Source organism: Felis catus, chromosome B2 (assembly GCF_018350175.1).
Source record: "Felis catus isolate Fca126 chromosome B2, F.catus_Fca126_mat1.0, whole genome shotgun sequence".
In the NCBI taxonomy this organism is placed as follows: Eukaryota; Metazoa; Chordata; class Mammalia; order Carnivora; family Felidae; genus Felis; species Felis catus.
Genome location: NC_058372.1, coordinates 36,463,834 through 36,480,387, shown reverse-complemented (window position 1 = coordinate 36,480,387; position 16,554 = coordinate 36,463,834). Strand labels below are relative to the sequence as shown.

Below are 16,554 nucleotides of genomic sequence, written 5' to 3'. Positions count from 1 at the left end.
AGAACAGCACTAATGCACCCAGACTCTCACCACATATATTTCATTTCTTGTCCTATATTCATTTCACAGTGGGAAGTAAAAAAGCAGATATAAATAATACCCATTCTCTTGATTATTACAGACAAATAAAAACTTTCTACAAGTCCTGAAGAATACACTACACTTCCAGTTCTACATAGTAACAGTAGACCCACAATTACTGTATAGTTAACAAAGTATGTAGTACTCGGATCTGCAACACAAACCCATTTCCCAGCAACTCCCACACCCCACATCTCTTTACCTCTATATAAGAGAAGCTACGAAGGGCCAACAGATGAAATTCTGGTCCCTTGAGGTTGCTAAAAGATCAACAGAAGTAATCCCCTTCCTCTGCTTCCTCCACCCTGCTTCTACAGTACAGCATAGCTGCAGAAATCTCTAAGGTGCCTATCGATCAGGCTGTCTACTCTCACCTGGGTCTTCACTGCTACTTGGCAACCACCATAATTATCTCATGCTGACTTACAATGCATCTACCCTAACACTTTAACAAACTTCCTTAGTTTCTTCATCCCTATATCCCCCATCCACAAACCAGGCACACATAGTTTTCAATCTCGTTGAGGTAGCAACACCCACCTGAGAAAGCTTTTACAAATAACCTGCTTACTGACCACTGTTCATGCTGCTGCCTCTCTTACACCCCAAATTCTTCTGAACCCATTTGGGAGAATAAGCCAGAATCTCAGGGAGAAGCATATATATTTGAAAAGGTGACCTCCTTGGGGGATAGAGACCTAACCTTACTCATTTCTGTAGCCAGCACTTAACCTAGTACCTCACATATAGTAGGCTCTCAGCAAAGATTGCTAAATGAATATACAAGCCACTGAAAAAGATTATTAAATAGCTTATACTTAGGTAATCAGTCTCAAGACCATCAAATCCAAGTGTCTCTGGTCAGCTGACACTCTCTACAGCATTTTAACAATGATGAGGCAATAAGCTATTGTGGGTGCTTGCAAACACTTGCTTTGGAGCCAAATTAGTGGGCTGGAACATAAACTATATTGAGAAGCAGAAGCTCTGTAACTTTGGACTGAAGTTACTGAACCTCTCTATGCTTTACCTTCCTCGTCTGTAAATACAAGAATAATAAAAGCACCTACCTCATAAGATCCTGTGAAAATTAAATATTACTACATGTAAAGAGCTTAGAAGAGTGCTTAGAATATAGCAGACACTTCATAAATGTGACCTTACATTTTCATTATTTTTTAAGTTTATTTATTTTGAGAGAGTGCACATGTGCAAACAGAGGGGCGGGGCAGAGAGAGGGAGAGAGAGAAACCATCTCAAGTAGGCTACATGTGGGGTTCAATCCCACAAACTGTAGACCATGAGCCCCATGTGGGGCTCAATTCCACGAACTGTAGACCATGACCTGAGCCCAAATCAAGAGTCTGACGCTTAACTGACTAAGCCATATTTTCACTATTATTATGAAAGACCACATCATAAGTTGAAATTTGTTCCTTGGCTTCTGTGACCTTACCAATTATCATTCTCCTCTTCTCTGACTTCTTCAGTTTCCTACTCTGTCTTGATTTCACTCTCAAGGTTCTATTCTCACTGCTTTTAATTGCTCTCATCTTTGCCAATCTCATTTAATCATTAAGGCTTCAACTATCATCTCCCAAGTGTTTGAAGCTCACTCTGACTTCCCCTTCTCCTGAGCTCCAACTCAAACTGCCCACTTGAACATGAAAGTCATCATCATATCTCAGATTAGCAAACCTCAACTCCTCATATCTGTAAAAAACTGAGAACTACAACAATGAGCCTCCTACGAGTTAGGAAATGAGATTTGTTTCAGAGAGTTTAACTCAAACACAAAATGGTTCAAAATAGTAATGTCATCAGAGAGAATGGATCTGAAGCTAGTAGAACTAGACATCTTTACTCAGATGGAAGGTATTTATTTATCAAAAGAAAAAACATGGCAGTGTACAATGGACCAGAATTGCAAGTTATGGAAACACAGGAAGTGTTGTGTCCTAGGGGCTCCAGAGCTCAGGGTGGGTGTAAGCCCAGGCAGAGAAAGGAGAAAAGGGTATGAAGATGTAATCTTGCATTGAATGCAACACCTTCCCTGTATGTAGTTAGAGTGTACCTCACAATCTGCTGGACTCAATTAAAAATTCACTTCATTTTAATTCCACTTATTGAGGCCATACTTTGCCATTTGCTATATTAAATCCTTGTTTGGTTGGCTTTCCAGAAAGGTCTGCCTCCAGAGAAAATGTTTTAGTCATATGTATAAATTTTTATTTCCAATCTCTGTTACAGGATTTTTCATGATGAATTAACAAAGTAACTTTTGGTTATAATTTGAGTTTCCACATACCTTAATTATAGAGAGACAAAGTGCTGATCTTGCCAACACGAAAATTTATATTCTCTGTGGTAATTATGTTTCCCATTGTGAATTAACTAATCAAAAGCATGGATTCTGAAGCCAAATGTCTAAATTTGAATCCTGGTTCTAGTATCTAGTTGTTTGTGACCACAGGCAAATTACCTGACCTCTTTGTACCTATTTCCTCATCTGCAGGATAGGGATAATGATAGTATCTACTGTACTGGATTATCATGAAGAATAAGAGGGAAAATATCCAAAACATACAGAACACTATCTTGCACATAAAGTGCTCAATAAATGATAGCTATTATTATCTTCCTCTTGCACACAACTTGGCTGCTCAAGCTGTTTTTTGTGGTCTAATCCTGGTATGTATGAATCCAATCAGGTAAGATCCTGGCCAGCTCCAATCTTTCCCTTAGACAAGGAATTCTTCACCTAAAGGCTACAATGAGCTTAAAAAATTTTTATTCAAAATTGGATAGTGTGTATTTTTCTGAGACAAGGGGTCATACCTTTTATCAGTGTTTCTCAATAAGTACATGACACAAATAGATTTTTAATAACAAAATGAAACCCACTGCCTTAACATTACTACTACTATTTTAATGTTTTCTTCTTCCCTCCTCTTAAATGATTTCTACACCTTCCCCTGGGCCTCTATTCAATAAGTTACAATATTTAAAAAATTCTTTCTCTGCAATACTATTCTAGTATAACCCTTCCCATTTTCAGGGTTACTTCTCCAAAAGAACTGTAATAATATTACTTTCTTTGCTCAAAAACATGACTATCATCTAACATCCAAATAGCTTAGCTGGGCATTTATGACTTGACCATCATCTACCTTTCCAACCTTGTCCTAGGGGTCACTTGCCAGTATAAAACCCTATGTAGCTTTTCTGCACAGCTCATTCTACTCTGTCTAGAATGTCTTTTCACCATCTGTGTCTATTTCAAGACCACTTTCTCCAGTAAACCAACACCCTTCTTCAAGAGTCACGGTCTTTAATACATAAGAAGAATCATTAAAATGGGCACATAAAACCAAGTATCATGGTTTATCAACACTGGCATTACTGACATGTCAGGCTGGATAACTCCTTGCTGTGGAGAGCTGTCCTGTGCAGTGTAGGATGTTCAGCTGCAGTGGTGGCGGGGGTGGGTGGCAAAATTACTCCTGGTTGAGAACCACTGATATATTGTAACAAATATATTTAATTTCCTCTAATAAGTAAATTCTCTGAAGACACAGACAATGGTCTTCCTTACTATTATATTCTCAATTTTACCTAGTACACTGGCTTATGATCATTTGTTCTCTGCTTATCTTTCCAAAGTTAGACAGAACACTCTAACCTACCATATTCCAAGGATTTCTATATGCTCATTAACTCTGAAACAGCAAACTTCAACCTGTTATTAAAGCTTTTAAAAGGCAAAAACTGCTATGTCAAAATGTGCCTAAAATTTTCAGAGTCCAGAGTGCTAACCATTACACCATGGAACCCCACATAAATGTGCCTAAAATTTTCAACACATATGGTTATAGGTTGTGTCCTAAAGAAGATGGTTAAAGCATTTAAAAATTTAAGTGGACAATGAACTTCCATATCACATATATAACAATAGTATTCTACCATTGAGGACTTATAGAAGGACAGAAACCACTTCCTACTGTCTTCAAATATCCTATGTTCTATGAAGTTACTATCTCAGTTAATTGCCTAGAAACATTCAAGGCCCAGTTAGTGACATAGGTAAGTTTTCGATCCAAGGTTCCTAAATTAGAAGTTCTCTAGACCAGTGGTTCTTATCAATTAGCACACATTAGGATCCTCTGCAAAGTTAAAAACAAAACAAAGCAAAAAAAAAAAAAAAAAAAAAAAAAACACACACACACACACACACACACAAAAACACACACACACAAAAACAGATCCCTGGGCCTCCCTCTAGGTCAATAAAATTAGACTCAGGGAATGGGGCTGAAGACTAAAATTGTTTTTGTCTTTTTTTTTTTTTTAAATCTCTAGTGGGTTCTGTTTTGCAGCCAGGATTGAGAACCACTACCCTAGACTGGTTCGAAACTTCGTACTTGACAGTTAACATAGAAGACTATCTTTTAAAAAAGACCTTAAGCTCTACAGAACAGCTAAGACATATTCTCTTAACTTGTTGAGTTGGGCCTACATGTCAAAACTTTATCTTGAATTAGAAAAGCTGCTACCTTGTTTTCTAGACAAGGCATTACCAAGAAGCTCATGATATGATTCTTGGGCTGCTTTCTCTACCACTTCACAGGATCTGGGCACTTACACTCCTCTTTACTTGGTGAAGTTACATTCAGTTCTGTCGGAAGCGGCTGCTGGCTGGGACTAAGAGTTGGCGTGGTTATCGAGGTATTGTTGTTGTCACTGGTGGTCTCTTCAGAAAACAAATCTGATTGGCTGTTACTGGTACTTGGAGCAGAATCATCGTCTGGTTGTTTCTTTTGAAAATCTGAAGAAAAAGAGTGATATAACCAGCTTAATTAAGGAGTTCACAATCTCCTTGGGAATTAGAAGACAATAAAAGTTAGTACAAAAATAAAAATTAAATGACACAGCAGCAATAATACACTTGGTGATTAAAAAAAAAAAAAAGGAAGTAAAAAAACGGATCAAAAACATATACCATATAAGCCCTTCACTGACAGAGGATAACTGGAGTTAAAGCTTTCCAAGGTCCATGTATTGTTCAGAAAAATGGTAGACATACCAATTTTAATGTAAGAGTTTACAAAGCCAAATACAAATTAAAATTTTAGGAGTAATCAGTAGAAGGGAAAAATAAATAAAGAAAAGTTACTCAGGGGCACCTGGGTGGCTCAGTAGGTTGAACGTCCAACTCTTGATTTCAACTCAGGTCACAATCCCAGTGTTGTGGGATTGAGCCCCGTGTCAGCTCTATGCTGAGCCTAGGGCCTGCTTAAAATTCTCTCCCTCTCACCCTCTGCCCCTCTCCTCAGCTCAAGCTTGCTCTCTAAAATAATAAATAGATAGACAGGTATATAGATAGATACATACATAAAGAGATTTAAAAAAAGTTATTCAAATCAAGACAGGACAGGTAAAAAGGAAAAAATGAGCATAGAAAAAAAACAGGGTAAACAGAAAACACATAATAAGATTGTAGAGATAAGTACAAATATATTAGTAATGGTAATAACTGTAAACTGACTAAACTAAGAAAATATTCAGATTGAATAAACAAAATCCTGTTTTATGTAGTTTATGAGACACACTAGAAACATGAACATGAGTATAAAGAAAATTTTTTAAAGTACATTATAATAATACCAGCAAAGATACATGATTAAAAAGCCAGTTATAGCCACAGTACTAACAGAAAATGTAGACTAAGGCAAAAAAACGAAACAAAAACTAGAGAAAAAAAGAGGATTATAGAATAGTTAAAAAAAAAAAAAAGTTTAAAAGCAAAGAATTTACCAGGAAGATAAAACAATTCTAAACCTGTATGTTCCTAATAACAAAGCCTCAAAATATACAAAGCAAAAATGATTCTATTTATGGGAACCTGACAAATTTACTATCATAATGGGAAGATTTTAATATATCTGTCTAAGCCAAAATAATTAGTAAAATTAAACAGGATTAATAAGCATAGACTCATATACTCAACAATAAGATAATAAATTATTTTCAAACATATGAGGAATATTTATAAAAGTGGCTATACCTGGCTAAATGCTGATCGCACATTAACCTATAAAGCAGAAGTCTTAACAGATGCCAAAGAATTAGTAAGATAAAAGCATTATTAGCTGATCACTGAGCAAGTAAATTAGATTCTGATAAAAAAAATTCTGTATTTGAAAATTTTTAAATATTTTATTAAAAATTTAAAGTAAACTCATGGGTCAAATCAGAAATTAGAAAATACTTACAAATAAATGATAAAGAAATTACTACTCATCAACATCCAGTAAAGATAAACATGTACATAACATTATACCTCAGTCATTTCACACCTAGATCTATGTCTAACACACATGTACAATGTCAACACACATGTATAAGAATGTTAATTATATATTGTTTGCAATACTAAAATGTCAGAAACAACCTGAAGGTCCATAAACCATACTAAATTCATATAAAGGAATAATGTATATTGTGAAAATGACTGCTACACACATCAGCAGGAATGAATCTCAAAATCATAGCACTGAAAAGAAAAAAACAAGTCACTAAATAACACAGTAAGATTGTGCTTATGTAAACCTTAAAAAGAGTCAAAACTCAATATATTATTTAGAATTTGTATGTTCAAAAATTTTTTTAATGTTTATTTATTTTTGAGAGAGAGAGTGAGAGAGTGAGAGAGCTCAAGCGGGGGAGGGGCAGAGAGAGAGACACACAGAATATGAAGCAGGCTCCAGGCTCTTAGCTGCCAGCATAGAACATGATGTGGGGCTCAAACCCACGTACTATGAGATCATGACCTGAGCTGAAGTCAGAAGCTCAACCACCTGAGCCACCCCGGCGCCCCTAGAAATATGTATGTTTAAACCATTAAAAAATACTTAATACAATTCAGGTTAGTGGTTACTTCTTAGGTTGAGGGAGGGGGATGTGAAGGTGAGAGGTATGCAAAAATAATAGGAATAGTGTACACTGACAGAACAGATTAAAATAAAATTTATGTATAAGGGAATGCTAGAAGGCAGTTAAAATTAATGGATAATACTACAAATACAACAAAAACAATGTTGAGTGAGAAAAGCTATGGAGGGATATACACAATATTTATATAAAAATTTATAATATGTAAAAATACCATATATTGTTTATTGATACATAATTATAATATAATGACGTGTGGGGATGATACACCAAATTCAGAATAATGGTTATGTCTGGGGTGGGGGGAAAGGGAGGGCAAAGAAGAACAGAGATCTTCAATTCTATCTGTAATTTTTCATTTCTCCAAGTTGGTGTTGGGTATGTAACTTAAGACTATTAGGTACAGTCTCTGTATTTTTCATTTAAAAATCTAATGCTAGTCTATAAACTACATATTATACTTTATCAATTCAGAGAAGGAAAAGAAGATCCCGACAACTCTACATTGCTTTACCTTTTAAACCACAGAGAAACTACTATTACGCTCTTATCACCTCATCAGAATCACTGTTTTAACATGTACTGAGCTATTACTTATGTTGTGCATACCATGTGCCAGGCAATGAACTAAATGTTTTATGCGTATAACTCATGTACATCAATTCTCATGACAACCCTAACAAGGGAAGTATAATTATATAGTCATATACCACTTCACTGATAAACTGAGGCTGAGAAAGTTTAGGTTATTTGTTCCAAGTTAAAGTTACTAAGTAGCAAGACCAGGAATTATATACAGGTCCATCTGACACTAAAACACATCCATGGTCTTTAGTCACAACCACAGGATGTAAAATGATGAGCACTAGTTTGGCTCAAAAAAAAGACCTCCATGTCAAGTCCCTAATGATTCACAGAACCCATGTTGAGTGCAAGGGATTTAGCCAAAGAATCACTAATCTTTGTGCTGATTAGTGATCTAAAGCCTCTATTGCTTCTTTTCTGTATATTTTATTTCTCCTAGCTACTTCCTCATTCTTCAGTGTTTTGGCATTTTAAAATGGCTTATTACCTCAATGTTATTTGTACAGCACCTTTAGAGAAAAAGGTACCATAAAAATGGAATAAAAATACTATAATGTAACAATGATGCTTCTTTATGTCATGTCATCTCATTAGCTATCTTATGTCAATAATCATCGTGTCCCTCCTATAACCATCTCTACCATTTAATTGGAAATGTTACAAGGCCCTAAAAGAACTAAGTCATCATTATACCATCTAGCACAATCCCCAATGTCTGGAGACAGACACACAAACTCACTCACTCAAGCACAATAACACTTAAGGGTAAATGAAATTGGTGTCCACAGACAATAACCAGGACCCACCCATACAAATCTCCAGCCCAGGCTTTCCATGCTCAAGTACTTTTAAGTTTTCTTTTGTGAATCTTCAGTTGACACAATGTGCCTTCTTTTAACCCATTCTCTCATGATGACTTTTCTGCACCTCCACAGGATGATCAGGTGAAAAAAAAATCATCATTACAAACCAAACTGGCTACACACAAGAGAGCTAGCAGAATCTCTACACATTCTCTGCTCGGATTCAAAAAAGAGCCCAGGAATCAAATAATTTTACAGTCAGAATTAACTTTAAAGATCCAGCCCAATCCTCTCATCTTACAGATAAAGAAGAAAGCAAGGGCCAAGAAAGCTAATTCAAGTCACCAGAAACTCACAGAGCTAAATCCTAAGAGTTTTCTAACTCTCGGGCCAATATGAGCAGCTTATATACTACAAAGAGCTTTAAAGCTGGACCTGGATTCAAATCCTAACTTTGCTATTTAATGGACACATGGCTAAAAGAAAACTGTTTAATCTTTTGGGGCCTTGTCTGTAAAACAAAAGGAGGGAATTATTTCTTCCTCTCACAATAGTGTGGATTAAATAAGATAATGTGCATAAAGTAACTAGCACATGGGTACTCAACAAATGCTAGCCATTAAAAATAAAAAGTATTGGGGCGCCTGGGTGGCGCAGTCGGTTAAGCGTCCGACTTCAGCCAGGTCACGATCTCGCGGCCCGTGAGTTCGAGCCCCGCGTCAGGCTCTGGGCTGATGGCTCGGAGCCTGGAGCCTGTTTCCGATTCTGTGTCTCCCTCTCTCTCTGCCCCTCCCCCATTCATGCTCTGTCTCTCTCTGTCCCAAAAATAAATAAATGTTGAAAAAAAAAATTAAATAAATAAATAAATAAATAAATAAATAAAAGGTATTTTCCCAGTTTATAGAAAGATCATGAATTCTCTTTTCCTTTTAGCCCTGACATTTGCATCTTAGTTCCTACTCTCTTGTTCCTTTCTTTCTGAATCTTTTGGTATCCAACTTCTGACAACTGACAAACAAACACAGAAAGGAAAAAAAAAATCCCAGAAGTCTATTCCAAGGTCCAAGGGGAGCAGATCTGCACCACATGTAAAAAAGTGAACAAAGCAGGCAGAGAGACTGCCTTTCATCACTCTACTCTGAAAAGCAGTATGGAAAAGGTGAAGAAATAATCACTTCATTTGATCCAGCCACAGTAAAGCCTTGTTCCATTTGTTGTACGGTTCTCATATAAATGGGAAAACCAGAAAACTCCGAGCTTATCAACTTCTATGAGGAAAGAAAAAAAAAAAAAAAAAAAGGAATAATTACCTATTATTGTAAATTGGTAGAGTTAATTGTATATCCAAAGGTGTAAGCTTGGTGAATGTAAATAAAGTTTTCCAAAATAGTTTTGTAAAACTCAAGTAAAAACCTTTGGATTAATAGGATTGCTGTGCAAAAGTGAAAAGAAGCCAAGATCCTGGCAGCTTAACTTATTATCAACTAAAAGGAAAAATAATTTCTCAATGAAGGTAACTCTTAGAATCTGAAATATCTAGAAATGGGATGTTTCCACAAGAGAAAATGACCTACTGGTACCAGCTGAGCCAAAATGGCCAATATAGTCCCTGAGACCACTTGCCCATATACTCACTGGACATATTTTTTCCCATTGCTTTTGCAATGCTTTCTTTCACAAGTCAATCTTATTAGAAAGTGTACCTCAAAAGACTGAGAACATTGTAACAACACCTCGCCCTGCTCTGCTGACAAGCCTATTCACCTGAGCAGCCTCGCTGGGACTATACTTTATCTGATTATTACTCAAAACTTACCTTTGGTTTGTATATCCAATGTACTATACAGATTTGGTAAGCTGCTTAGCTCCTTTAACTCCCATCCCACTTCCAGATTAGGACAACTTTTTGAACAATTCCTTTAAGGCAGAGAATACACAACAGTGATTCAGAAAAGATTTCACTAAACTTACTTTCTTTGATAATAAATTCCTTTTTTTAAACCCTCTTCTTAACCTACTTTTTGCTCTTAGCAATATATCATGAATATTTTTTGTCACATACAGACATGTGTGATCACTCATGGGTATGCAATTAAGCCAATTCACTATTGTTGTATCTCTGTGCAGTTACCAATTTTTCACTATTATAAGTAAGATTCCATTGAACTTCCTCAGGTTATATTGCTACAAGCAGAACAACTGGGTAGGAGAGAAAGTGCATTTTTAAAACATTTGGTACAAAATATCAAATTCTCTTGGTACAAACCCTGTGATTTCCCACAGCACAAGACCTACTATGGTACGTTAAGAATCTTCTGTTCAGTATCCCACACTATATGGCCCCAGGATAAAAACACTGCTCAATAAATGCTAACTGAATGATAAGTGGCCAAATGTTTTCCTGTAGAAAAACCCATTGCTGGATTACACTTAAAATTATTTATCCGTTGTCATTTCAAACCTCTCACAAACTACTTTGTGTGCCTTCAAGGGCACTCCTAAAATCACCTGGATTAGCATTTCTGAAAGATGATGTACTCAGTACCCATTAATTTCATTTTCATAATTAATTAGTAGAAATGAGAGATTCCACTGCATTTGTTCCAACTCACTAAGTTTATATGGCCACTAATAAGGCTTCTGTATCATTATTATAGATACTAAAGCTGGGTATAAAGAAAATCAAATTGGTGGTGAAAGAGGAACTACGATTTAAGTGCCTACTATGAGCAAGGCACTCTGTCAGAGGCCTTCTGTTCATTTTCTCATTTAATCCTCAAAATAACCTGGGCAGTAGATGCCATCCTTACGCTTTAGCAGAGGACAGTGGGGCATGGCAAGGGTGGGCAATCTGCCTGTTCCTAACAAGTGCTGGAGCTAGGGTTTTGAGACCCAGGTTTATGTGATTCTAATGTCCATACTCTTCCCGCTACAGCCAACATCAGTGAAGCAACCACTGCCCAGCTTGCCAAAATGCAACAGCTTGCAGACTGCAGGGGTTACTTTTCCAGTTCCCACATCCCATTCCCAGTCTCCAAACTCCACCTGACTGTAGATTATAGATCTACAGATTACAGGTTATAATTCCATTTTCCCACTGGAAGCTTTATTGTAGCATTTCACACCATAACAATGCTTCATGTTTCAAATAGCCAATTAAAGTGGAAACGTTGCAAATAAAAATTCAATAATCTTAAAAGTTTAGTTCATGGAAGACATTATATAAAGGCCTCCTTTACAAGAACAGGGTTCTTTTTCCTTCTCTTCATCCCTTCCCCCAATTTATGTCCTAAATAGGCTAGAGCCTCCATTCATAAGTAATTTCTGAGGTTTTTAAAGCTGTATGTTCCTACACCGACCCCAATCATAAACTTTAGATGCCTTATTTTTAAAAGCTACAAACCCATTATCCATTAGCCAATTCATAAACCAGTTTTAGCCTTCTGATTAAAATCCTAAAAAAAAAAAAAAATTCTCCTAGTTGGATGTTAACCTGGGTTTAAAAGCCTCAGCAAAAAACAAACTCGTTGGAACAAAAATTAGCAAGAACCAAGGACAGATTACTATTAACACCTTAAAAACTTAAAACTTTGGATCTTATCTTATGGGGAAAACAGTGATCTACTCAATATGGCTAGGTTCATTTAAACTTTCTTTCATTAGTAATCTCTTTTAGCTTCTTAAAAAACAAAAAACTTTACCCTACCATATTCTCACCTACATTCTCATAATGATTCCTTCTCTTTAAAACTGAGACTGTCTTCACTGATCTCAGAATAGACACTGTCTGATACTGCTTTGATACTAATTGACATTTTCAGGTAAGTTTAAAATATATACATTACAATCTCCCACGTACCACATACATCCTACTAATGGTAAATGACTCCTGTCCTGTGTCCCCATCTGTGCCCATGAATCTTTGAGGTATATCTCAGAAACTATAGACCGTTGTCTTCTGCCCTTCTCCCATCTCAGGGGATGGCACCAACATTCTCCTGGAGGCTGAAGCCAGAAGCGAGGAAATCATCTCAGACTCCATATTCTCCTACCCTTAATTGTACATCTCAAAAAATCTCTGAATCTAGTTATTTACAACTCCAATATCTCTTGAACCCAGCCATTTCTCCATTACCACACTAACCTAAGTCGTCATCATCTGTCAGATTCCTTCAATGGTATTCTATCTGATTCCTTTGCATCCTACTAGCTCTTGGCCCGCTCTAATACATTCACCACAAAACAACCAGCATGGTGATGTAAAAACCAAATTCCCGAAAGTTCATTTTCCCCCCTAAACCCTTGAATGGCCGCACCTTGCCTTTATAACTAGATCCAAAATCATAAACACAGTTTAGAAGTTAACCAGTCTGTTTAAGACCTGGCTTCTGGCTATCTCTTCAGTCTCCTCTTAAGCCACTGCTTCTCCTCTCCCTCCTCCTACTTCAGTCACTCAAGGGTCCTTTCTGTTTTTCAAACTTTCCATGCTTTTTCTCAACCTGGAGTACTTTGATCACAGCAGGTGACTATTTTTCTTTATCTTGCCATTTGCTTTGGTAACTCCTACTCATCTTTGAACTTTAACGTAAGCATGATGTCCTCAGGGAAGCCCTTAAGATTATATCCACAGAAGCACTTAATATATACTTGTTGGATGAAAAATAAATGAAGGTCTTATTCACTGTATACCCTAGCCCCTAGCAAAACAATATTGTATCTGCCACATAATACACAATATACATTTGCTGAATATAACTTATTTGATCTGCTCAACATACTAAGCTTAAAAAATTTATTAGTTGTCTCAGACCTTAACGGACTTCAAATTGCTACAAAATAGTTATAGGAAGTGAATGTTTCTATATACAGTAAAAATATTAAACACCGCTGTCAGTAAGCAGATGTTTACATTTTACAAGTTATCCCTGCACATAAAAAGTTTTCTTCTTTTCTACTCACCACAGGTAACTAGTTCTGATAGGACTCGAAACGTCTCTCAAGTCCTATTTGCTTAGGTCTAGACCACAGGGTTGTAAGCCTTTGAGAACAGAAATAATATTACACTGCTCCCCAAAGTATGTCTTCAAATGCTTCTTGCAAAAATAGTCAACAAGAGAATATATGAAGTTGACAAAGCTTGCAAGCGAAACTCTTATCAGTAATTAAGCTTCCTTTATAATCTGGTTTATCACAAATTATACAGTCCCTAGATTCTTCACACCTATAGAGCCTACTGCTCAGAAGTGTGAACCAGCAAAAAAGTTATTTGGAGGAAGGCTTATTTCTTATACAGCATTTATTGTGCAGACTCTACAGTTTTTTCAGTAACAGTGTCTCCTACTCATTTACAGGGCATAAATTAACATGTTAACATTACAGCAAATATCTAAAGATCCATTAGTACTACAATAACATGCACCAGAGACCTATTTATTTCATTTCAGTCTAACCACAAAATGTGTCAGTTTTTTAAAAATCGACAACACAGGGAGAAGTTTTCTAAATATTGTGACATTAGCCTAGGTCCAACAAGATGAGCATTTGCTGATGTGTGTGTGTGTGTATACATATATGTGTTCATGTGTATGTGTGTGTGCATACACACACACACACATATCCTACACATATAGCTCAACCATCAGAAGTATTGGTAGGGCTAGGAAAATTGTGAAAATATTAAGAAAAGCTGACAAAACAAAGGCCAATTACAACTTAAAAACAAAAACCTCCGACTTACCTGTTTGTAGCTGATCCTTCATACCAGTTAAAGACCTCTCCTCAGGCCATTAGTCCCTATTATCATTCACAAATCACTACAATGGCATGGGTGTAAAATGAACATAACTGCTGGAGATGCTGGAGCCTAGATTTTTTTTTTTCCAGTTCAGACTTAAGGTTTCAAATGCCCATAAAGACGCGATAATGGAACAAAGAATTAGAAAAGTATTTGGGAATAAATTACAAAAAAGTCAGGTTACCTCCTTTTTCAAAGATTTCTGATTGTTTTTATAACTGTACCTACAGTCTTCATAATACTATCCCTTCATTTCACCATGTAAAAGTAATAAAAGAAAAAAAAAATACCTCCCACTAGCATGTCCCTTTTTGCAAAGTGGCAGGGGAGCAGCGTTCATGCTCCTGCCGTTGATACCCCTACAACTTGGTCCTGTTGTCTTGGCTTCCTTCCATCCAGGAGGGCACCTCTTACCTTTAGTGAGCTATTCCCACCCCCTAGTATTCCATTTCCACTCAGTTCTCAGCATCACCATCTCGTATCAGGTCACATACGACCAATCTCCTTCATTTAACCCTATTGCCAAGCTGACCACTTCATCTGCTTCAGGACTTTCAACTTGGGGTGGTGGTGGTAACTTCTGAGACACACATTTCCTAAGGATAAAATCCACAGAATGTTCAGCACAAATAATTATTTTTCAAACAATGCACTATGGTATATTTTAAGAATGGCAATCTCTTTCCCAAAAAGTAACAGACTACACACTGTTTTAAACTACTAAAAGAAAAAATTTTAAAGGATAAAGTGATGGGTTTACTAAACACTTTCTCATTACACCTATTAAAATATATCACGGGATGCTCAGAAAAAGACTAATTTTTATCCAGTGAACACAAAGTATCAAAATAATGTATGTTTGCATGATTCACAATCTCCAGGAGGCATCTGTCTACTAGTAGGAAGAACAAGAGATCTTTCTGAAGAATACTATGGCTGGTTATGAAAAAGCTGTAGAATATAAGGAAAATCTTGTCCTTTACATAAAAGCCACCATCAAAAGAGGTAAGAGATTTCTCCACTCATGAGAAAAGCTCATGCAGTTATCTACCCCGTCACAGTATGGTGTTTAGGAGTGTGGAATCCGACAGTTCAAATCCTGGCTCAGCCTCTTCACTGCTGTGTGACCTTGGGCAAGTTATTTAACTTCTCTGGCTTCAGTTTTCTTCTATAAAATGAGAATGATAATTTTATCTACTTCATAAGGTTACTGTGTGGATTATGTTAGCTACTACATGTTAAAGTCTTAGAACAATGCCGGGTACATAGTAAGTCTCTAGGATTTTTATTATTCCATTCTGGCTTCTTGCACACAATTTTCTAAAACTTTGCTATTGCAAGACTGGCAATGAAAAATATTTTCTCTGATGCCAATAAAAAATGGAAATTATACTTAAGTCGGTTTCATTAATAATGTAAGCCAATCTTGGGGTTATAAATTCAAAAGTTTTCAAGGATCAGGTAGTTAGAAATGTATAAAGACAGCTGGCCTAAAGGATAGGGAGTAGTGGTTACTGTGGTTAACTGGCAAGTGTAAACCTCTCCTAAAGGCATGTGGGGGCGCCTGGGTGGCCCAGTCAGTTAAACACCTGACTCTTGATTTTGGCTCAGGTCATGATGAATTTGAGCCCCACATCATGCTCTGTGCTCACAGCTCAGACCATGTTTTGGATCCTCTATCCCCCTCTCTCTGCCCCTTCCCTGTTTGCGTTCTCTCTCAAAAAAGATAAACGTTAAAATATTTTTTTTTTAAGTCTTGCTGTTCGATAATATTGAATTATTAATTCCATATATTGGTAAAAAATGATTTATCCAATATATGTGCAACAGATAGATAGGAAACTGTGCAACTGGATAAATAGGATAGTAGAGATACAAGAGAATGAGACAGACCTATGTTTGATCCTCACTAAGCTTCTTAGAAGCAGCGTCCATAAAAAAGTCCATACTTGTTTCTTCACCTGCAAACAATGTTAAAAACCTACTCTATAGGACTTTTCTGAGGATGGGCAATAATGTAGGTATCCTTCATGAAACAGACATGTTCAATAAAATTTTAAATGAATAACAAATGAATGTCAAAACATTCATCTAGGTCTAGAATAGAGACTCAGTCTGGGGTTCTTATATGGTGAGTCATCTTAGGATAATTTAGGCTGTAATAGCAAACAACCCTAAAATCTAGAGGCTTTACAACAAAAATAGTTTGTTGGTTTTGTTCACATGTGTCTTCATTCCAGGAATCCAGAATCAAAGAGTGGCTCTAACCGGAACACTACTGCTCTTGTGGTAGAGGGAAAAGGGAAAGCTGCAACTATACCCTAATTTTCTGTTCACTAG

The 16,554-nt window shown here is 36.5% G+C and overlaps 1 protein-coding gene across 6 annotated transcripts in view; it reads right to left on the bottom strand.

Moving 5' to 3' along the window:
• The window catches only part of ZFAND3 (zinc finger AN1-type containing 3), a 324,282-nt gene that overhangs the window by 73,658 nt on the left and 234,070 nt on the right, over positions 1-16,554 (bottom strand). For all 6 annotated transcript variants that reach the window (XM_045057477.1, XM_045057478.1, XM_023253933.2 and 3 more), the window contains one exon: positions 4,724-4,906. In XM_045057477.1, the coding sequence (XP_044913412.1) occupies positions 4,724-4,906 (183 nt within the window). The remainder of the gene's footprint in view (positions 1-4,723; positions 4,907-16,554) is intronic.